The sequence below is a fragment of the Coturnix japonica genome, chromosome 3 (assembly GCF_001577835.2).
Source record: "Coturnix japonica isolate 7356 chromosome 3, Coturnix japonica 2.1, whole genome shotgun sequence".
Classification (NCBI taxonomy): domain Eukaryota; kingdom Metazoa; phylum Chordata; class Aves; order Galliformes; family Phasianidae; genus Coturnix; species Coturnix japonica.
This window is the reverse complement of record NC_029518.1, coordinates 99,146,507-99,168,864: the sequence shown is the minus strand read 5'-3', so window position 1 is coordinate 99,168,864 and position 22,358 is coordinate 99,146,507. Positions and strand designations below refer to the sequence as shown.

The 22,358-nt window shown below is 39.2% G+C and overlaps 1 protein-coding gene across 2 annotated transcripts; it reads right to left on the bottom strand.

The window, feature by feature from the left end:
* Positions 1–10,758: 10,758 nt before the first annotated feature.
* On the bottom strand, positions 10,759–21,813 carry LOC107312442 (cysteine-rich venom protein-like). 2 transcript variants are annotated; one of them, XM_015859893.2, is made up of 9 exons: positions 21,489–21,813; positions 18,443–18,504; positions 18,032–18,082; positions 16,268–16,387; positions 15,945–16,032; positions 14,444–14,589; positions 13,383–13,477; positions 12,451–12,539; positions 10,759–11,430 (listed from the first exon to the last, which is right to left on the bottom strand). In XM_015859893.2, exons 2-9 carry the CDS (start codon positions 18,500–18,502, stop codon positions 11,303–11,305), a joined length of 777 nt encoding a protein of 258 aa, XP_015715379.1. In that variant the 5' UTR covers positions 18,503–18,504; positions 21,489–21,813; the 3' UTR covers positions 10,759–11,302. The 2 variants fall into 2 exon arrangements, with proteins under 2 accessions (XP_015715379.1, XP_015715381.1); XM_015859895.2 differs by lacking the exon at positions 18,032–18,082 and having other exon boundaries at positions 10,764–11,430; positions 21,489–21,810.
* Positions 21,814–22,358: the final 545 nt, after the last annotated feature.

Here is a 22,358-nt window from a genome sequence, read left to right as displayed (position 1 = left end):
ATTTAGGTTGGATATAAGGAAGAAGTCTTTTACAGAGAAAACATATTGGCAAAAAGCAAAGGTTTGTTTAAAATCTGTGCATACAAACCTAACTCACAATTCCCAACAGGTGCTATCAAGAATGAGTTACTTCCAAGGGTTAATTAAATGAAAATTCATTCTGCAGTTACTAAAACATTTTGCAAAGGTAGTTCAAGGAGAAAATAAACTGAAATATATACAGTAGTCAGCAGAGATTGAATGTATGACACAAAAGCTGGTTTATGTGTTCTGCAGGTGATCCACCACATTTTCTCTCCTCTTGTTAGTGTTTGTGGGTGTCTGAGGCTGGATGACCAGCAAAGATAAACAACTACTGCTTTGACATTGATATCATATGGAACAAGGCAGATGTGGAGACAAGGTGAAAGGATCAAGATTTAGAGTAACATCTGGAAAAAGGGTCTAAAACTAAGAATAGGTACAATATTTACTCTTCACCTCAAACATTATTGGTTATTGACCTGTAGTATGTGGGAGTTCCCTAAAACATGGCAGGAATGTGATAGGCAACAGTAGGTGTTTAAGGAAGAGTAGGTGGAATGTTTTGTGTGTATGGAAAACAGCAGTGTAAAGTCACCTGAGGGAAAACCCACTTTCAGCTGATTCATCCTCTCATTAGTGTATTGCTTTCATACCCTCCTAAGCAGCTCCAAGCCTGCTCTGTATATCTGTAGGGCTTTTTAGGCATGATTCAACGTGCTGTGTTTCATCTAGGAATAGCAGCACTAAATTGCACCTCTCCACACATGTTGCATCCCTATCTCTGACTTCATCCACTCATATGCCTACCCAGCTGACTCACATAACACACCTGCCAGGAGCGATGGCATGCAACATTTGCTCTATGCCAGTTGTCTTTCATGTGAGAGATGTAATAACCTGTATGACAAAGAACTAAACTGTTCAAAATGAAGACTCCTAGTCACTGCTTTTAGCTGTCTAAAATTAGTCCTCTGACCTGGTTGTCTGGTGAACTGAGGCATATTCAGTGCATGATTCATTTCACCTGTCCTCAACAGGACAGGAGGAAGTTTTTCACCCAGAGGGTGGTGACGCACTGGAGCAGGTTGCCCAAGGAGGCTGTGGATGCCCCATCCCTGCAGGCATTCAAGGCCAGGCTGGATGTGGCTCTGGGCAGCCTGGGCTGCTGGTTGGTGACCCTGCACACAGCAGGGGGTTGGAGCTGGATGGTCATTGTGGGCCTTTGCAACCCAGGCCATTCTGTGATGATTCAACAGGTAGAGAAGTTATATTCTGGACATATCTTGCTCTTCATTGAAGTTTAGTGGTACTGCTTAAACTAAACCTTATTTTGATACGTTGAAGAGAAGAAAATCCCACTTATAATGCCTCCACTTTTTACTTCCAGCCCCAAATTGCACTGTGTTGCATAAACCCTGGAAATTTGCTGTTGGATTCTTCCTCTTTTTGTGTTCAAAATGAATTTTCAGCGCGAATTACAACCCTCTAATTCTCAGTTATCAAAAACAATTTCTGAGGCTTCAGTATGGGAATTATTGTTACTCAGTAGTGACCGTTTGGGCATAATTACTACTTGTTGATTAGAGACAAATAAATATATAAGTGGGCTTATATTTAGAGCAAGTCAATCAAGAACTCCCTTGAGGAGTAAGTTGTTGTTCATGACTTATGAACAGTTTGTCCAGAAAACTGCAAACACACTTAATTGCCATGCACTGAAAATTTGACATCTAATCCAAAGCTCATCGATTATTTCCAAGCTTCTCCTAACCATGTTCCTTGCAAATTACACAAGAGATATTTCTATATTGCCCAGTTACTCCGAACAATTAGGACTGAACGTGAATCTTCAAGGTGGCTTAAGCTGGATATTTGCCCGGACAGCACAGTCATACATATTCGACCGTGTCTCACTGTATTTGCTTATATGCTTAGCTGCTTATGCAGGGTGAGGGTGGCAACCTGCCCTTGTGCACTACAGGGTTGTTCTTAATTTTGTTCCCACATGAACTGATGTTCAAATCATCTTTCAGATTTCAGAATCACTCTCTGGACCATTTCCAGTTGTGTTATTCTATGGTTCTTCATACTGTGGTCTTTGTATGCCTTTGTATGTTCTACAGAGTGTGTTTGTTCTCTGGGGAACTTCAGAGCAGGGATTTGAAAACTGATGAAGCAAGTTAGTGATTTGCCTTCTTACTGAGAAGTGGATGGGCAGTAACTAGAATTAATAAGGATCTCTTGTCTCTTGTCCAAAGAAAATCTAGGTTCTTCAAAATATAAGAAAGATATTTCTTCTAAGTCTGAAAGTGGGCTTGTGTCTACAGTTAAGGTAGGAGGCAAGTTACCTGTACAGCTTATCCTAAGGATTTACTATAGGACCTCATGGAATAGGATTTGGCTTGCGGATTAAGATACCTATATATAAATGTCTATACGTGGATGTGATCTGAGTATCCAAGTTCCTAACCTAGTCAGTGAAGAGTTCATCAATGCCGTCAGTGAAGCCTCCTGAGCTTATTGGTGTGCAGAATAAATATAGCCAGGTGTGAATCCAATTGCTCACTCAGAAACATCTAGCACTAATTTGGATTGGACTAGTGTTCTCTGCTGTCCTCTTTGCCTCTATATCTTATACAGCACCCATCAGTCCCACATATAGATCTTTGTCAACCCAGATTTTCACATAATAACGTCTCTGTTTGAGAAACAGTGTTGAATTTCCTATGAATTGTTCCCCAAACTTAGTAATTGCTCACCTTTCTCTCAGTGAAAGGCCCTCAGAACAACTGAACTAGCTACAGATGCCCAAAGTAATTCGAGACAGATCCGACTCCCCATATTGATGTTCCTGATGTTTTAATGTGTGAGCTCATTTGCTCTGGTTGATGTAGATGCTGTGTGGTGCCTCTTGGCTTACGGGTATCTTCGATGCCCAGCATGTGCAGTCTTGCTTTGTGTTAACTGGTAATGGCCTGGCTAACAATGCTATGGCTCATTAGGTGGTATGTTAACATAAATGGCTTTATTATTTGTTTGCGGTTCCTTAAATGCAGGAAAAAGGTAACCCATCTATTGTGTAGCACTTCCTGGCAGGATAAGGGTCCTGCTAACACCCCCTGACAACAAGACAGGTCCGATCCCACACTTCACAAAGTGAACAAAAGCAGCTGGGGCTCCAGGGAGATGCTTTATGCAGAAGATGAGATCAGGCTCAGACACTGAGCTGCTTGGGGCAATGCATTATTAAATGCTATCTACTGATACGCTACTTTTGTAGGAGCCGATTAATGACATCCTACTTTATTATTCTCTATCTTTTATCTTCACCTTGTTTCACAGATGTAACTGGCAGTACACAGCAATAACCAAAGAGCCGTGGCACTCATTAGGTTGTGGCTGCTCCTTACAAGTGCCATCAGGCATGCAATTCTGATTCACAGTTTCGTTAATGATGCTGGTTAACATGTGTGTTGCTGTTCAAGCAACACAGACGGCACGGTCTTGTCAGCCTCGAAGTAACTTATCTTCCACTCATCATTTTCTTTGACACAGTCCTCTGATAAACTGAGAGATAAATACAAAACAGGCTCTGCAACACATTCCCCCAGCAGTAAAATCTTAGCAGCAACAACACAGAGGGATTTCATCTAATGAGTGCTTCCTTTGACCCTTTTCCTGGTTTGTTAGAGAGCTGAAGCTGCAGGTTTTAAGGCATATTTAAACTAGAAACAAATTCCTGCTTAGCCATTCCCCACACCTCAGGACATTTTCTATCCTCTGAAAGTGGGCGCTCAGTGGTAGAGGATACAGGCAGCTCATATATATCCCATTGCTTAAGGTCCCCTTTTATGGTTATGATTAGAAGAGACAGGTGATCCTCCCTAACAGAAAACTAACAAAGAAAATAACAGAAGTAGTTTTCTGTTGGGAATTATATTAATTTCTGTGCTTTGTTCTATTAGCAGGGTTGATAACAGAATCATAGAAGCTTTTGAGTTGGAAGGGACCCCCAAAGGCCATCTGGTCCCACTCCCTGCAGTGCAGAGGGACACCTGCAGCTCCATCAGGTGGGGATGCTTTCACTGAAGACAGCTAAGGCTATCTTAATTGCTGCCCCTAGTGATCAGATGTGGATTTAATAGAGAAGAAGAAGAAATGGGGGATAAGAGAGACTCAGATCGTTATTAGTCCTGACCAGCACTGTGGTCATGAGAGGAGTCTGCTATATAACTGCATATCTGTACAGTCCCCATGAGGCTGTGCCTGATCCTGGGGGCAGCCCAGAGTTCTTGCACAGACTACCGAAGTTATATAGATCAGTGGTAAACAGCAGAACAGAGTAAACAGCTCTATGGAAGCTGATGGTATTGCTCGAGTCGTAAAGTGGATAAAATACTTCCCCAAGGTACCCCAAAACTCAGAAAAATTAGAGCTGAGTAGGTTTCGATCATTAAAATAATAGCAGCAGGGATGCAATCTGAAGATAGATTCCTCTGTGTTATCAGCACTACTTTAATTACAAATCCAAAGCAAAGCACTGCCTGAGCTATTACAGGGGAAGTGAACCCTACCCATACCACAGTAGGACAGGCCAGCGTAAACTGGGTTCAAATCTCTGCATAAATCCCACAGTGCTTCCCAAAGTCAGTCAGTCTCTTAGGAAGGAGCTAATTAAAAACTGTGTTTCATGCATTTTTTTCTGGATGTAAACCTTTCTACATTTTTTCCCCCTACATAGAATACGGAGCTGGGAAATGAAACCTTAAAAGTTCATTTTCTGCCTGATTTCGGCAGCTGAGAATGAGGGATTACACTTTTGTTGCTCTTTCACTTACACATTTACGCTCTTTAATATATTGCTAGGAGGCACTTAGTTGCTTCTGCTGTTCTTCAGGCACCATCTGTTGGCTGAAGAGGAGCTGCAATTTTTGGTTTGCTTCTTGCCTGTGAAATTTTCAAAGTCCAGAAAGACCAGAAGAGAGCCATAGATACTGAAAAGTCCAAAGGATGCATTCAATAAAAGAAGCACAAAGAAATCTAGGTACGAGAACCCAGTTATCCCAGTATGCTCTATACCTTCAGCTGTTCCTCCAGTACCTGATCTTTATCCATTTGTCCAGTAAAATAATACGAGGAAATACGGATCTTTTTCATTATTGGTTTTGTTACCTCATGTTTTCTACAGGGTACGTGAGCAATTATTGCAGTATACTCAGTGTTCCAAGACTGTTGCAATAGGTTTCCCCAACCTTTATTTGCTCTACTCTTTATTCATACTGAGAAGTAACTGCATTCGTGCAGATTAGGTGTCATGAGAAACAAATCTTGATAAAAAAAGCCTGAATGGAGAATAAGATCCTGTAATGTTTTCATCCATCTACCAGAACTGATATTTCTGTTTAAGTCTTTAAAGGATATTTGCTTTCCATCAGATTACTTTAAACTTCCCTTTAAAGATTCTCAGTGGTACTTCGCTGTCTGCTCATGTCATGATTTGCTGTAGATTATGAAACTGACTTTTAGAATATGAGTCATATTGAATATGATACTCTGATCCTTATGGAGTTGATGTACTGAACCTCATGCCAACTGAAGGGGCAGTGGGAGGAGAGGAGGCTCTGGGGAAAGCTCATAGCAGCCTCCCAGTACTGAAAGGGGCCTACAGGAAAGACAAGAGTCTTTTTCAGGAAGTGCAGGGTAACAGATTTAAAGTACAAGTACATAGATGTAGATTAGATATTAGATATTATTCAGAGACTGGTGAGGCCCTGGCCCTGCTGCCTTCAGAGCTGTGGGTGCCCCATCTCTAAAAGTGTTCAAGGCCAGGTTGGATAGGCCTTAAGCAAATTGATGTCCTTGCCTGTGGCAGAGGGGGTTTGAACTAGATGACCTCTAGAAACCCTTCCAACGCAAGCTATTCTACTATTCTGTGACAGTAATCAAGAAAAGAGCTTGGTCCAAGGAGTGCTGCACAGACATTTGTCTACTATCTGGAGTATAATTATTCCTTCACTATGTGGACCACACAGTCATAGAATCATAGAATCACCAGGGTTGGACAAGGCCTACAAGACCACCCAGTCCAACCATCTACTAATAGTTCTCACTAAGTCACGTCTTTCAACATGGCTTCTCCACCACCTCCCTGGGCAGCCCATTCCAGAGCCTTTATTGGGGAGGAATATTTACTGGAAAATGAACAGCTAATGGTGGTGACTGTGTTGAAAAACAGTGTTTTGTACCTGAGAAATTGCTCTATCAAATACTGTTGTTATGCTCTCAAACCAGTTTTGGTTGAAAGCTGAACTCATGCCAAATTTGCAAGCAACAAACTTCTGTAGTTGATATTCAAATATGACTATGGATCAGTCCTCTAATCCCATAAACAGTGAGTAGCCCCAAGAGCCCTTTGAGCTGACCATGTCTGGGACAAGTACTGGGCAGAATCTAGGCTCCTCACATCTCCATTTAAATAGGTATCCACTCTGTACCTGGAGACTCAACAAGTGTTTCCAGGGCAAATGTGTTTAACTTTGGTAAATAACCAAATGCAGCTTGTCATCTTGAATCTTGTTAAGTCACTGCCTTGTTTATGACTAAGCTGAGTTGCATCATTATTTTATATCAATAAGTTTACTGCTGGCTGGAGTGTATGAATATAAGGAGTATAATCATGATGCTGACCCAACTCAAAAATTTGTTGATAAGGTTTTTTTTGCTGTAGACAAGCTCCTGAATAATTAACCTCTCTAAACAGCTGGTACAACATAAATAGTAAAACTTAAGGCAAATATGAGAGTTTGGTTTTTATTTAATAGACTGTGGGTACTAAGCAAGAAACTTAGTATATGATAAGAAGAGTAATAAATGCATTGACATCAAGGGACAGTCCATGCCATTTGTATCTGAAAAAAGTAAGAGGTTTGAGAGTTATATCTTTATCATATCGCAGCAAATAGTGGTTTGTGGAGAGGCTGAGAAACAGTTAAGAATCCTCACAAAAGGCCCTGGGAGCAGTGTATATCTGGGGCATTCCAATAGCTCTCTGCCATGCCTTGAGAAGTCTGTATTTCTTGCCTATGTCAAAACACAGAACCTGTGGGAAGATTATAACAAGTCAGACCTTGATCCAGGCCACTCCTTGTTTGGTCTTTGTTTGCAATTTGCATCTAATTTGGAGGAAATCACCTGTCTCCTAAGGCAGTAGGAGCCTGGGAGCCAGACTAAGGGCTGTGGGTGCCAGGGCAGGATCACAGGGAGCAATACACCACATTCTGCAGCTCTTCTGGGGCCAGCTGAGGTCACAGGAGATCTCTGATAGGAGCCTGAGTACACACCCATTGTTTTCTTTTATGGTTGTAAAATGATAAAACACTAATCTACAGATGTGTGAAACTACCATTAGGTTGTTTCTGTTTTCTTTAAAGTTTTTCTTTATTGCCTCTTCAGCATGCTGATGCCTCAGAGCAGATGGACACACAAGCACAGTCAGGAAATCTGCTTGAAAATGGCAAAGAAAGAGTTGGAACAACATTCGTTATTAAGTTGTTTGGCGTTCATTGAAAAGCTTATCTCTGGCTAATTGTTACACAGGAAATTAATGAAGATTATCTCCTTATAGGTGTAAAAAATGCCTGTCTACTCAGATAATTAAGCTTTTAAGTACAGCAGTCTCATTTTTTTAAGGATGCTCAAATTCCACTGTAATTTTTTACTATGTCTTCATTCTTGCAGAGCAGAACAAAAATCTGGCCAGCGCAGAGCATGACCATGGACGGTCTGGCACTAGATATAATGTGGGATGTAGAAGATGATGATTCAGCCTCGGAGGAAATCTGTTTGATAAAATCAGTTTTATGTGCGATGGGGTAAAAGGGAGACAAGCACTGCAAAGGGACAAATGAGCACTGGGAAGCATTGGGATGGGAATTGTTGCTGGATTGGGAAGTATTGGCACTGAGATGGGGAAAAAAAACAACACGGGAATTTATTAGTCTTGTGTAAACCGCCCATTTTAACCAGTTTTTCATGCTTTACATAAGCATGTGAAAGAAAATAAAGCCAACAGTATATGCTCCTACCAAAAAGTAGGCAAAAATACACTAGAAATCAACACGATTGCCTAATGTAGCGATCAAAATCAGAAGTTTGAGAATTAATAGTACAACTTCATTATGGTATTATATTCCCAATCCTTGTAAACTCACTGTAGCCTCCCTTTCTAATTAGCTAAACCAATTAGGTTTAGCCGAGGATCAGAAGGTTTTATCTACCGTGCAATTTCAGCTACTTGTGAATGCATTTCAGAAAGTCAAGCTGTCCTTCCATTTAGTACATTAGGTTTTCTTCAAGATTGTATTTGAATGCTATGTTACGTGTCCTATTTTTGCCAATACATTCATGTACACTTGCTTAGTACAATGTCGGTAGTCTCTGTAGAGCCTACATGTCTTGGTTAATAATGTACTTAGTGTGAAAAAGAGGAGAAAGTTGATATATTTAGAATAGTGTGCAGGATGTTAAATTTCATTTGCATATTTTAAAACATTAATATTTGTGAATGGCATTACTCAATGAGAACGTTCTTCTTGCACTGAGCATGCTTTCGCGTTTACGATATATGCCAAACAGTGCTTTGCTGAAAGCTGTCAGGCAAATTAAAAACACAGAACTCCTTCATCATGCCTCGAGAAAGCATGGAAAGAAATGCCTTGAAGGGATTACATTGTCAGAATTCTCTTTTTAATGCTTTAGAATTTATGGGGTTTGCTATTTTGCTGTGCCTACACTACAAGATATAAAGACCTTGGATCAAGCCCACAGAAGTGTGAATTTTCTAACTCTTTTGGAACTTCTGCAGTTTGTTCCTTGGAAATAACTGAAAAGGTGAAGGCAAAATGAAGCTTAAATTAAAACGTATTCACATAAAAATAATCTTGTAAATAGGAAGTGTGGAATTAGGTTTATACATATTCAAAATGTAAATTTTTCAGAATGGCCCATCCAGAAGAGTGCCACATAAATGACCAAAGGGACGGATTCCTCCATAAGGGAACAGATTGAGAGAGCTATGGCTGCTCAGCCTGGAGAAGAGAAGGCTCCAAGTTAACTCATGTGCTTATGATAAATGGGAACATGTGCAATCAATTCTGGACATGGCTGTCCAGCTGCCTCAGGCCTTGGTCTCAGCTTCTTATACAAAAGCACAATGGATGCACATGTTTAACAGCATGTGCTGTGCCTTACTTTCATCTTCACCTACCTGGCCTTTGTGGTTTTGACAAGCATACTACAGACGTCAAGACAGCATTCAGTAGCTTGAGTTCCTTCTTGAAGAAGAAGGTTTGATTGTTTTGGCACGATCAGCCATGCTGTTATTTTACACTCTACTGATTACAAAATGCCTGGTAAAAGATTTACTCCACTATCTTCTTGAATATCTAAAATATGTTTATTGACCTTTTGTTCCCTGGGTCATCACACGTGGAATTTGTGAGGAGTGATTTTTGCCTTACTGCCCTACTTTTGTTTCCTAATGTGAGCAACTGAGAAATCATTTACTGTTCTACGGATTATGATGGAAAGAAATGGATTCCTATACACATTACAGAATGCAAATTGCCTTTTGCTGGAGTGGGGTGTAGCTGGTCTACTCATTTCCATGGTTGCACTCTGGATTAGCTAATGCATTGTCAGCACCCTTATGTGAATCTGTGCTAACAACCTGAGAGTGCAGGTAGTCATTTACAGTGTTCACACGCATATACCAGCATGGCTTAACTTCCTGGTAGAGGGGTGCCCAGGCAAGTAAGAGGGCAGAAGTGGAGGGGATGAATGAGAAGAAGAACAACACACACAAGAAAAAGGCTGAACAACAAAACAATGAGCCCTTTGAATTGTGAAACCAGGTTTCTAAGTGTGAGCTAACCATTCAGTGCTAGCAGGAATGCCACTGAAATTAATGAGTCAGAAATGGATACTGAAATTGGCACTGAAGTAATGAGTAAGAAATATGTGCTGAAATTATTATTCTGAAGTCTTTGGGAATTGAAATATGAATTGCGAAAGCATATTCCTTACTAACAGAGCAGTGGAAGGAGAAACCAGTGTAATGTAAAACTAAAATAACATGTTGACCTCTTTCTGGCTGCACAGCAGAACATTTGCTTCTCAGAGGTAACAGAAGTGAGTACTGCGTGTTATTGGTGCTGATGACTGTTCTCTCTGAAAGAGATTCTGAAGGAAAACTGTTTGCCTGACTGCTGCTTTTGCTGAGGAAATCTCCCTCCTCACCTGATTTGTTTCTGCTGATGCTGCTGAAGAATCAGACTCCTCAACATGGAGTGTTCATCAAGTCAGAAAGTTGGCGGAAGGGATGTTTTTCATGATAACAAGAAAGAATAAAAACTCAAATGAATTGATGAGGAAGGAATGAACACTGATGGCTGAGATGCTAAAAGTGGTCATTCAAACAAACACCAAAAAAAATTGGAACCGTAACTGTATGTTTTCAAAAGCAAAATTTCCAAGCACAAAATCCATTCCCCTGGGACATCTATTTTTTGTGAATTAAGTCATTTTTCGAGCTATATATCTATGTATGTATCTTAGCAGAGAGCAGATTTAGTTTGCATTTATACTAAGTGTAATCGTACCATAAGGACGATCATTAATTTAGAGGAATGACTCCATTTTTTTTCCCCTGACAAATAGATGCAACTGAGGATTTTACAGTTGAATGCAGGTCAGCAAAAGACACAGATTATAACACAGAGCAGTACTACAGGGCTACTGGAAATTCTCTGCTCTCCTAAGTTTTATTTTTATTTTTGAGAATTACATTATTTTTTACAATCTCATTTACCATCTTGTCAAATTAACAGTACCATGGTTTGCAAAGTTTGTCATGTTAAGATTAGTTACATTACTACACTAAGAACATATGAAACATATGGAACTTTCTGGAACAGACATTTAATTAGTTAGACGTTTAACTCCTTAGACAACAAGTTTGGGAAAAGAAAGGTGTGAGAAGCTGATCGCTGTGTATGTCCAATACCCAAATGCCAAATTTCACTTAACACCTCCACTTCACTTCCACAGCATTAAGTGAATAAAATACAAGCACTGACATTCAGATCTTCCTTATGAGTATCACTGGATAGAGTTCAGTCTTCGTGCATACATGGGAAAGGTAGGGTAAACTCATAGGGTAAATCTGTTTTTGTGAAAGAAATCATTAAAGGAGATGGATGTCTGCGAAGGGAAGAGTTGATCATTTTATTTCATTTTGGCATCTGCAGGAGGCAGGGCAGTTTGTCTTGATGAAGTTATGGTCACATCCATAACTCTTCGCCATTTCAGGACAGTTGGAGTAAACATCACGAAACTTGCAAGGATTGGCTGAAAATGCATTAGTATACAAAATTAATCATAAATTGGAAATGGAAAACTAGAATACTTCCTTTCAGAATACTTCTTTTCATTGGTATTTTTGTACCCTGCAGTTTTTCCTCTCTTTTGCCATTTATTCCACAACTAAATCCCAAATTTTTGACCAGGATATTTACAGTATTCCCGTTTGTCACTGAACTTTTAAGGCATTTTGGAACTTTATCATAGAATCATAGAATACTTAAAGCTGGAATGGACCTCTGAAGGCCACCTGGTCCATTTCCTTTTTACTTGCTGATATCTCTTCAAGCATGTTGCTATTGCTACCTGATCTGCCACCATTGTTTTAAAGGGGAGGAAACAAAAAGAAACCCCTTCCTTCTCTGGTTTCATTGATTCAAAGATGAGAACATTTTCCTCTGGCTAAGGAAAATCAGATAGACAACAGCAGGAAATGTGGAGCTCAGATTTCTGTGCTACCATTGGTATAAATGTATCTCTGATCTCATTGCAGTCAATGAATCCTCATGCACTAGGTCTTATACATAAGAGTTTCCCTATGGAGACCCAGGCACTGTCATCTTTAACGGCGGTATGTAGGCTGTATGAATATCTTCATCTACTCTTGTGAATCCAAGAAACTGGGTGTCTTTGCATCCCATAACATTAACTGATGTCTTGCATTAGTCTACCCCTCTCACATACACTTTTTTGGGTTCACACCACTACTTTGGCAAAGCACCCGACATGGTGAATCATAGAATGGTTTGGGTTTGAAGGGACCTTTAAGATCATCTGATTCCAACCCCCTGCTAGAGGCAGGGACACCTCCTTCTAGAAGTTTGGGACTAGAATTTTTCTTCTATAAAACAACTGATAACAATTATATAGCAATCTACACAGCATGAGAATCATAACCTCTCTTTTGGGCTGCTATTTGATCATATCACTTTAAAACTTTCCACTGGGATAAACTAACATATTTTATACAGTTTTACCTTGGCCACAATTAAAGCACTTAAAACTTACTGCATAATCCGTTGTCACAAGCATCAGGGCAGTCACCACAGGGTTGTCCTTCTTTGTAGGGTGTTTCAATTGAACCCATTATATTCCCTCTGAAACATAAATATTACCAATACAAATGATAAATTCACTATATCTGAGATTAACATACAATTATATAGATATATTACAATTATATATATATATATATATTAATGTATGATCAGTCAGTTGTAACTATAGATCAAACATTTTTTGTGTATTAAAACGTGAATGTGAATATTAATTTTTGTCAAAGTTTGTGAAACCTTACTCTGCTTTAAGGCCCCCATTGGTGTTTTTGGTGTCACTGATAGTATATGTATTTATTTGCCTTCATGAACTGAGATCTCAAGTAGAATGAGGAAATCATTTCTTTGTGATTTATTATCGTAAGAATTGGGGATTAGGGGCAAATAAAATTCAGTCAGAAAACTGTTCTGTGCATTAAATGTTTTATGGTTTTGGTTGTTTGAGAATTCTTCTGACACATATGTTTCAGAGAATCATAAAATGGTCTGGGTTGAAAAGGACCACAGTGTTCATCCAGTTTCAATGCCCTGCAATGTGTAGGTTCACCAACCAGCAGCCCAGGCTGCCCAGAGCCACATCCAGCCTGGCCTTGAATGCCTGCAGGGATGGGGCATCCACAGCCTCCTTGGGCAACCTGTTCCAGTGCGTCACCACCCTCGGGGGAAAAACTTCCTCCTAAGATCCAACCCAAACCTACCCTGTCTCAGTTTCAAACCATTCCCCCTTCTCTTATTTCTATCCAACAATATTTCTGTGCATATTCTTAATGCACTCCTTAGACCTGTTCCTCAGCTGTGTGTGATGCACTGTGTTACAGATTTCACCATCTCCTGACTTATTTTGATGATGTGATAAGAAGTTCCAGAAGCAGAATCAATACGTACGGAGGGCAGTAATGGCACACATAAAAGTACTTGAATTGCCTTTCAGGACAATGGGCAACTGCACATCCAACTTGGTAAGAATTGTGCCAAACTAACTGCAGATGTAAGAAGAAAAATAATGAGAGAATGAAAAACAAACATATTTGAAAATCATTAGAGTAAATCATGCATTAAAGAAACAGCTACAACTATGTTAAGTCAATTGATTTATTAAAATCTATTAAAATACTAGCATGTTTTCCTGCTCTGATTCTTGAATCACAGATCATCTGGGCCCAATGATAAGAATTTATCACACATGTTTTTATAACTTCTAAATTAAAGTATCTTAATAAAGCAAATTTTCATTTAAGAAAAAGTGTTAAGGAAGATAATTGAGCAGTGGTATAAAATTCTACACCCTGTGCTACATGCACATGAACAGAGGTTATAATAAACCCTCGGATAGACTGCTCAGTGCCTGACATCAAGGCAGATGGGGGATTATATCATACTCAGCCACTGCTTCAGGAGTGAGAGACTGCTGGGATGACTACAACTCTTTTATTACTCTTCTCCTCCAAGAGAGCAGCCAGGCAACTGGAGCACACTGCTCAGGGAGGTGGTAAATTCACCATCCCTGGAGGTGCTCAAGAAACATTCAGATGTTGTACTGAGGGACATGGTTTAGTGGGAATATTGGTCTTAGGTGGATGGTTGAATTTGTTAGATGTCTTTTCCAACTTTGGTTATTCTGTGATTCTCATTCCTTTGGCAAACGTATTCCAGATTCACCCAATGAACTCACATTAGTACTGAACTGGATTTCGTGTTTTCTTGCACCTTTCTTAAACTAAAACATAAATTCTCTTGCCTAGTGTACTTCCTTATTAAAAAAAAAATACGCTTCACCTATTATTCTATTTTAAATTCAGTTTGTAGAAATTTTCATGTTTGTTTATTGGTATAACTCTCATGTCTCCAATGTACTTGCTGCCTTTAAAGGTAATGAGAGCATAAATGCTTGGCTGACATAGGAATATTTACTTCTTTAGAATAGAATACAAAGAAGCTGCTTCTACCTGAGTGTAATGGCCAGTCATAGCATTTGCACTTGTTGCTCCAGTTCCGTATTTGAAATCCTTTTCCTCATCATACCAAGCCTGAATGGCATTTGACCACGAGGAAGGGGCAGTTGACATGTAGAGGTTTTCTCCACATGGTACATCTGAAAAGAGAAAAGTACTGAGAAATGCAGAAAACAAAGGTGTGTAAGAGCCAGTCTAAGCTGCTATAATTTTCCTGGAAGCTCTTATCCCCATTGGGATGGCATGGATTTTTTTCTGGTGCCATGACACCAACTTTAACTAATGATAATGTTGTCACTTGACCAGTTTGCAGCATGGCCAACCTGTTCGGCTGGTAGTTCAGTTGGTGACAGACTTCTATGTATCTGCAGATACATCTGTACACATGAGCCACAGATAGATGACTGTCATTTTGATATTTGGAAGGTGGGTGGCAACCTGGGTCAATATTAAAGTCACAGCCCCGTAAAACTACTGCAATCCCAATAATTCAACATTTATTTCTGGCACACTGAAAGTTGTCTACACTGTCATGTGATTTTACCTACTGGTTTTGTTATGTTTTTTTTTTTTGTTTTTTTTTTTTCAAGTTTGGTGCCCTGACCAACTTTCCTGCATATGCATCAATTCTCATTTGAGGTTCACCTCAGTGAGGACCAATGGATTCTATTTTTTTAGGCAGAAAGCATGGGAACTGCACATCAGTCCACATCACATATAGACAGAAATCAGCAGCAAACATCTCACTGGGCACTCATCATAGCTATAGCTAACATAGTATAGTTATAACACCAATATCCAGTGAATGAAGTATTTATTTAAGCATCCCAAATATTTATAGATAAAACTACGTTGTCAGGGAATTTAAAAGTTATGGGTCTTGTCTCATTCAGCCACACCACCGTTGGGTTTTGGACCTTCACCCTTTGATCCTTGCATCTCACATACTTACATTCAGACCACAGCAGTAAAAAGGATCAACAGTTTCTTATTTTTGTGTGTGTTTTGAATATCTTTTATCACTACTTTTTTTTTTTTTTTTTTTTTTTTTTTTTTTTTTTTTTTCCATTGAAGAAAATTGATACAATTAAGATGAGAATGAGATGGAATTTTTCTCACTTACTGGACAGATTTACATCCAGAAGTCTCCTTTGTCCCACATGCCAATAAAAACACTACATACAAATGACATCTCAGATACTCAGTCAAGAGATTTTAAAGATAAATTACAACAAGATCAAAGCTGAAAACCTCATAGAAAGTACAGTGCTTTCAATCATCTGAAATTATTTGTACAGAAACCACTGTTTGAGGAATAGGATTAGTGAGAAAAGTACGAGCAATGATTTTGCACACATATTTCCTTTCTTTTCAGAAGTAGGGAATTTTGCATCAGTTTGATAATTGGATGAATTAGTGATAGCAGATTGTATAATTTCCTTTCACACAGTCTTTTTTATGAACATCTTGGATAAGATTCCTTGCTTCAACTTACCAGTTTCCCTCCGGTTTGGTGGGCTGTGACTTAAAGAACATTGATTTGCCCAGTTCTGAGCATTAACTGCAGCCTGAGGACTCCATTCCTGGAAAGTAGAAAGAATGAAAGAAGAATGTGTTTATGCACAGCAACATTTTCCAGAATTATTTTTCTATCTACACAACTTTATGATGTTCTTACACTAGAGGCTGTGCCAGGTCCTTAGGAGAGGTTTGGAGGGTGTATTTGTTGCTAACTAAAACCAAATGAACCATCATGCATTTCTGATCTCTCATAGGGCCCACTGCTCATTGCAGATAGATTTACAGCACACAGCTTACCATTTTCAACATGTTACTGGCAGGTGGGCTGACTCTTCTCCTGAGGTCATTGTGTTTGTCAACAATCAACGTTTGTTGATCGGTTCTGTTGGTTGACAGAGCAAGGGAAGGTTCAGGTATCTAAATCGAAAGACAAAGTAGTTTATTTACTTATTTATAATGTGAATGTCATTAATGCTGGATACCATCTAGGAAATATTGGAGTACCAAAGGAGTGACGTCAGTGAAGGAGACGATCCTTGTGATGGAGGAGGTACTGTGACATGCCTTGTCTCCTGGTTAGTGGTAATAAAAATACCACTTTGCTCCTGGAAGCTATCTGCCAGTCCTCCAAGGACAGCTGGAATGTCCTGGAAGACTGCTTGTGTCCCTGAGCTCTTAAATTTTTCATAGAATGGCCTGGGTTGAAAAGGACCTCAAATGACAATCTTGTTCCAACCCCCTGCTGTGTGCAGGGTCACCAACCAGCAGACCAGGCTGCCCAGAGCCACATCCAGCCTGGCCTTGAATGCCTGCAGGGATGGGGCATCCACAACTTCACTGGGCAAATTTAGACACCAAAATCATATCTAATTCATTGATATTCTAATTTCTTTTATTATATTTTGGAGAAACCAGGTCTGAAAACCAGGCAAATGCATGAACAGGACTATGATGTTTTCCTCCTCTTCAGCATTTTACTTGAGCCTGTTGGTGTTCAGTTGAATGAACTTGTTTGATTACAGGATCACCACCAACCTCCATCAGAAGACCTCACTGCATCAAAAACAGTCAGTCGTTATTTTTCATTTCACAGATTTTCTCTCACTCCTGCTATAATTGGTGGCATTCTTAAAACTTTTTAATGCCTTTTCTGATTAAATGAGGAACTCAGTTTCTTCACTACAGTCATTCTCAGTAGTCTTCTGAGGGCATCATGGATAGAAGAAATATAAAAATATCATTGTATTCTCAGACTATTGTTCTCTATTATGTCTCATCATGTATTTGTTGTTACTGTTATTTCTATCATATTGCACTCAGCTCTGATTAACTCGATGAGATGATTAGTAATCAGAGCCCATACATAAAGATGTATTCCCACAATGCATTTATTAATGATGACATTTTTAGCAGTACAAAGGCACTGCTAAAAATTTTAACAAGATCTTGATTTTATGTATTTATTTTCATAGATCATTATGAGCCAATCACATTGAATATAATTATTCTCTTTTAAAAGTTCTTCTAGACATAGCACAGAGCTGCTGGAGTTCAAGAAGCATCTGGACAACACTCTCAGACATATGGTCTGATTTTTGGGTGGTCCTGTGTGGTGCCAGGAGCTGGACTTGGTGATAGCTACAGGTTCCTATCAGCTCGGGGTGTTCTATGATTCTATGACTCAAAACACATATTCTATTTATATTTTTAATTATATGTCATTAAACACCATTCAGCCACAGCAATTTGGTGATGACTTACTTATTCTTTTGTGTGATCTCAGTGGGAATGATTGTGAGTCACACACACCACTTGCACTCCTTGTGTACTCAGATAAGTTTTAGTGCTTATATGGCTTTAGAGAAGCAAGATTTGCAGAAAAAAAGTAGTAGTTTTAGTCAAGGTGATATAGAAGGAATAAACATAGTCAAGCCTTTAGGCACATCAGTATTTTGGAAACAAATATAGAAACTTCAGGCCAGATCTGTGTTGAGAAGAACCACAGGGTTCTTCTGCTGAGCATGTTAGTTTGTTTAGCTGCTGGGGGGAAATTGATGGTACCTTTTGAGAGGATGGGGCTGTGAATAAAGGTAGAGGAACATAGCTGAGGTCCTGTGGGATGAGAAATGTAAGTCATTAGGGAACTGTTGTCTTTAAAAAGGTGGAGATTTAATGGGAAGAGTGTTGGATTTGTGGAAAGTGAATGGGAGATACTGGAGCATGCCATTCCCACTAATCCAACTCTGAGGTAACACTGAGCATATGGATGATCTCATGTGCCAGTGTGCAAGCAGTCTGCTGCTTGGAACATCTGTCAGACTTTGAGGATAAATGCTTTTTGCATCCCAGATATCTTAGCAGATTTTTTTTTTCTGAAGACTATCACTGTGTATAGAAGAAATCCATATTCAGTCATACCACCAGTCCCTCAGGCCCCATCCCAATTTCCTCTACACAAAGCGCATCTCCTACCTCTCCAGCAGATGGACACAGCACAGCTGCAAGGCACAGGAATACTGCTGGCAGAATCATCTCTGAAAAAAAATGAAGAATGAGGATTAACTTTTTCCCCTTTATGAGGCTGTCACTATTCTGAATATGTAAGATCCCTCCCTTGTGCATTCTCTTTTCTTTAAGCAGCAAGGCAACAATTTCTTTGTTTTCTCCTTCTCTCCTCCTATTTTTAGAAGTAACTAAATAAAATTTATTGCAATGTCGCATTTCAAAACTTCTCTGAGTCATTTTCTTTGTGTCTCATTCTTCCTGGCCTGATCCTGGTTGAATAATTTCACCTGAATTCAGGACATTCATGCTTCATTCCTGCAGGAAGAGTTATAAACATTGCCCTGATGTGGGATACAATGATGGATGCTGCTTTTTAACTTGTTTCTGTGCCTGTGTTAACCTGCAACTTTGCTTTCTTCCCTTTGCCTGCTTAGACTGAACTGCGTTGCTTGCAGGGGCATTGAACACTCATCCCATTTGCAGATCTTGACATTCAGGGCTGGAGTCAAAACCTTTCTGAAATGATCAGCACCTCAAAGACTCACTTGTGAGCTGGGACAGGAACTGCCTTCCTGAGGAAGAGTTGTTTCAGAAAGCTTTTATTTTTTATTAGTTATTTATTAATATATATATTTCAATCTATGGACAGTGTGGGCTCACAACAGAAATGGTAACCTTCTTCAGTAATGAAGCAATCACTTTGGTCTGACCAAGAATATTTGCTATTAAGTCAAAGACTTTGTACCATCCCATTACAGTGACCTACAGTGTAATTAGGGTTACTTAAAATTTTTGCCTTCTGATTGCAATCAATAATAAGTAATTGCTACATTTAGCCTGTTTCTGCTTAGCTACCTTGGGCAAAGCAAGTGACTAGAGAGAAATCTACTTATTTTGGCAGTTTTCCCAGCCTCTAACTAGAAGGGAGTTTAAGGGCATGTTGTTGCAGAGATGCCTTACTAGCTTAACTTCTTGGTCTTGCTGGTCTTAATTTATCCCTATGGAAAGGCCAGTTGATATTTTCATACTCAGTCAAACCTATTTATCCTGAGGCAACCACTTCAAGTCAGATGCAAGGTGTTCCTGCTCATGGAGAGCAGGTAGGAGAGAAAACACTGCCCTTTTCCAAATGGTATGACAAGATTTGTTTACTGGAGGAAAAATACTGAGCTGATATGAGCAAAAAACAGATTGGGAAATATTCTGAAAATTAACTGCTTAAATCACAGATTTAAGGGTAGTTAAGTACTGGAATAGGCTTTCCAGGGAGATATTTGAATCACCATCCCTGGATGTGTTTAAGAGCCATTTGGGTGTGGTGCTCAGGGATATGATTTAGTGGAGGGTTTTTAGAGTTAGGGTACTGGTTAGGCTGCGGTTGGACTTGATGATTTTCAAGGTCTTTTCCAACCTGGGCAATTCTATGATTCTATGATTTCCTATTTTTTGTATTGGTTTATGGCACTGTTTAATTTTGATACAACCTAGGACTCCTTGAAGTGCATTACCATCACTGAACTTGTCTTTTACTAACTCTTGCACCCCTTATTGCTCTGAACCTTCACAAAACTTTGCAGGATATCCAACCTATGTGTTGAACAACAGAAGATTATAGTCCCAATGATGTGAAGAATGATTCTTTTCACTTCTTTCCTAATGAAAAGTAAGTAGAGATGGGGATTTTTTCCCTGTACTTAAGTCACAAGCAAAAATACATTTATTTTTTTTTTTAGTAAAAAAAGTGCTGATAAGAAGATAGGAAACAATCTTTGTGCACTTATGACATACAAATTCTTTGTTCCATTAAAAGATAACCATTCATTTAAATTTCGAGCCTATTTTACAAACAAATTGAAGAAGCTAGTTTAAATACATAGCCAAAGTATTCATTCACTGTATTATTTTCAACGAATTTAATTGCAATTAAATAGGATAAAACATGATACAATTTAAAAGACACAATTGGAATGCTTTTTAAGAACCAGTGGATGCACTGCTCCAAGATACGAGCATACTTTTGGCAGTCCCACTGATTTCAACCAAATGCTTACAGTTTGAGAGATGTAAATTTAATTGCTCTGCATTAATTTCTAGGCACTGGTCCTAAAATCAGTCTCTGCAACCCCCTCCTCTTCTCCCCTCAGTCAAACATAAATCAGGACACATGCCAAATCTTACTGACTTTCCTGAAACTCCATCTGTGTGCGGAGGGCTGACACTGAAAGAAACTGGTGTGGGTATGTTTTTCCCATCACTTCTCTTAGTGCTCACTTCTAATATATATGTACACAATTTCCTACATTACTCATATTTCTGAATTTCTATTACAAAATGATGAAAAATAATAAATTCCCATTAATTGTTATTATTGTTAGAAAAGACCTGAAATGGACTAATGTGAGTTGCCATTTCAGTTGAAAGGCATTGCTGCACAAAATTGTACTGGTGACTGGTCAGTGGAGGTGAGGGAATGGCTTAAAGTTGAAATGTGGGGAGTTCAGATTGGCTTTAGTAAAATGTTCTTCACTCAGAGGGTGCTGGAAGAAAGGCCCTGGGATGGTGATCACAGCCCTAAAGCCACTGATGTCCATTAATCATTTAAACAGCGCTCTGAGAGATACAGAATAAGAATTATCTCGCCCAGCATGAAGTCAGGAGTTGGACTTTGTGACTGCTGCATGTCCCCTTCAAGTGAGGATGTTCTGTGATTATATGACTGTCTGACACTTTGTAGTACACAGGAGTAGTAATTCCTACAAGGGGGTATTTCCCCCACTCTAAAAATAAGCAGAGATAGCTCCATCTACTTTGTCCATCCATTTTGTCTCCTTTGTTTTTCATCTTTCTTTAGAGCACTGACCACCAAATCCTTACTTTTCACCAAATGAAATCCTTTTTCTGTGGCTGTCCTAAACTGTTGAAGAGGTCAGAAGCTTTCTGATGATTGTATTGCTAGCAGTGTAATGAATGGTCAGAATTGCAGTAATTCAAGCAAACAAAATATAAATCCTACCTTTTGCTTCCAGGAAGATTGGAAGTGTCGTCTGTCCTTCTGTAGGTGGTTGTAGAAGTGGCTGGAGCTCTTCACTGGAGCATGATTTATAGCTGTTCTGTTTCCTGATAGGACCAGGTGACTCAGTGTCACAGGTATTAAAAAATTCAAATGGTGACCAGATGGAAGGGCACACATCATGTTCACGTTCTTCCAAGAACTAGTTTGGCTGTTTGTGTTTTATTTCCTCTTACTTCTTGTGCTGGATGAGATGAAATACTCAGAAAGGAGTTTTGTGTGCATTGCTCCTTGCGTGTGAAATATGAAGTCAATAGGAAGGCCAGATACAAAAGATTGCTGCTAATGATTGAAACCTCCAGTTGTAGTAATGCTTGATCTTAATCTCTGGTAATGCAAATAAATTCAGCTGGCTGCTGAGATGTCTTCAGATTGACGTTGTTGTTACCAAGAAGAAATCTTGCCCATTGATTTTTCCATGGGAGTAAAGATATCTTGGGCCAAGTTCCTGTTCATGCTATGGCTTCTTTATATCAATCCCATAGCGTAGAAAAATCAAAGAAAGAGAAAAGGATACTTCTGTAAATTATACTTTTACCCAGTATTGGATAAAGATTAACAGATTACTTTGTGCACTAATATTAAAGCACACACTGTAGTCTGACTCGGCATTTCCTTGTACATTAGGTAAGATGAGAACAGGTAGAAATACCACTGGATCAAAAGAGTATTTGTGTGCACACTGACTGTTTCTATCCACAATCCCTGTGAAGAGATTACTGGATACTGCACCTGCCATTGTAGGTGCTTATATAAAATGTTGCTAATTTTCTGCTTAAATTCTTGTTTTCCACATAATCACAAAACTTCTAC

Excerpts from the sequence above, each read along its gene's own strand:
- LOC107312442 (XM_015859893.2), bottom strand. The coding sequence starts at position 18,502 with ATGATTCTGCCAGCAGTATTCCTGTGCCTTGCAGCTGTGCTGTGTCCA. Across the intron at positions 12,540-13,382 it reads GTGTGCCATTACTGCCCTCC|AGGGAATATAATGGGTTCAA; the intron begins GTACGTATTGAT and ends TTTATGTTTCAG. Across the intron at positions 11,431-12,450 it reads TTGTGACAACGGATTATGCA|CCAATCCTTGCAAGTTTCGT; the intron begins GTAAGTTTTAAG and ends ATGCATTTTCAG.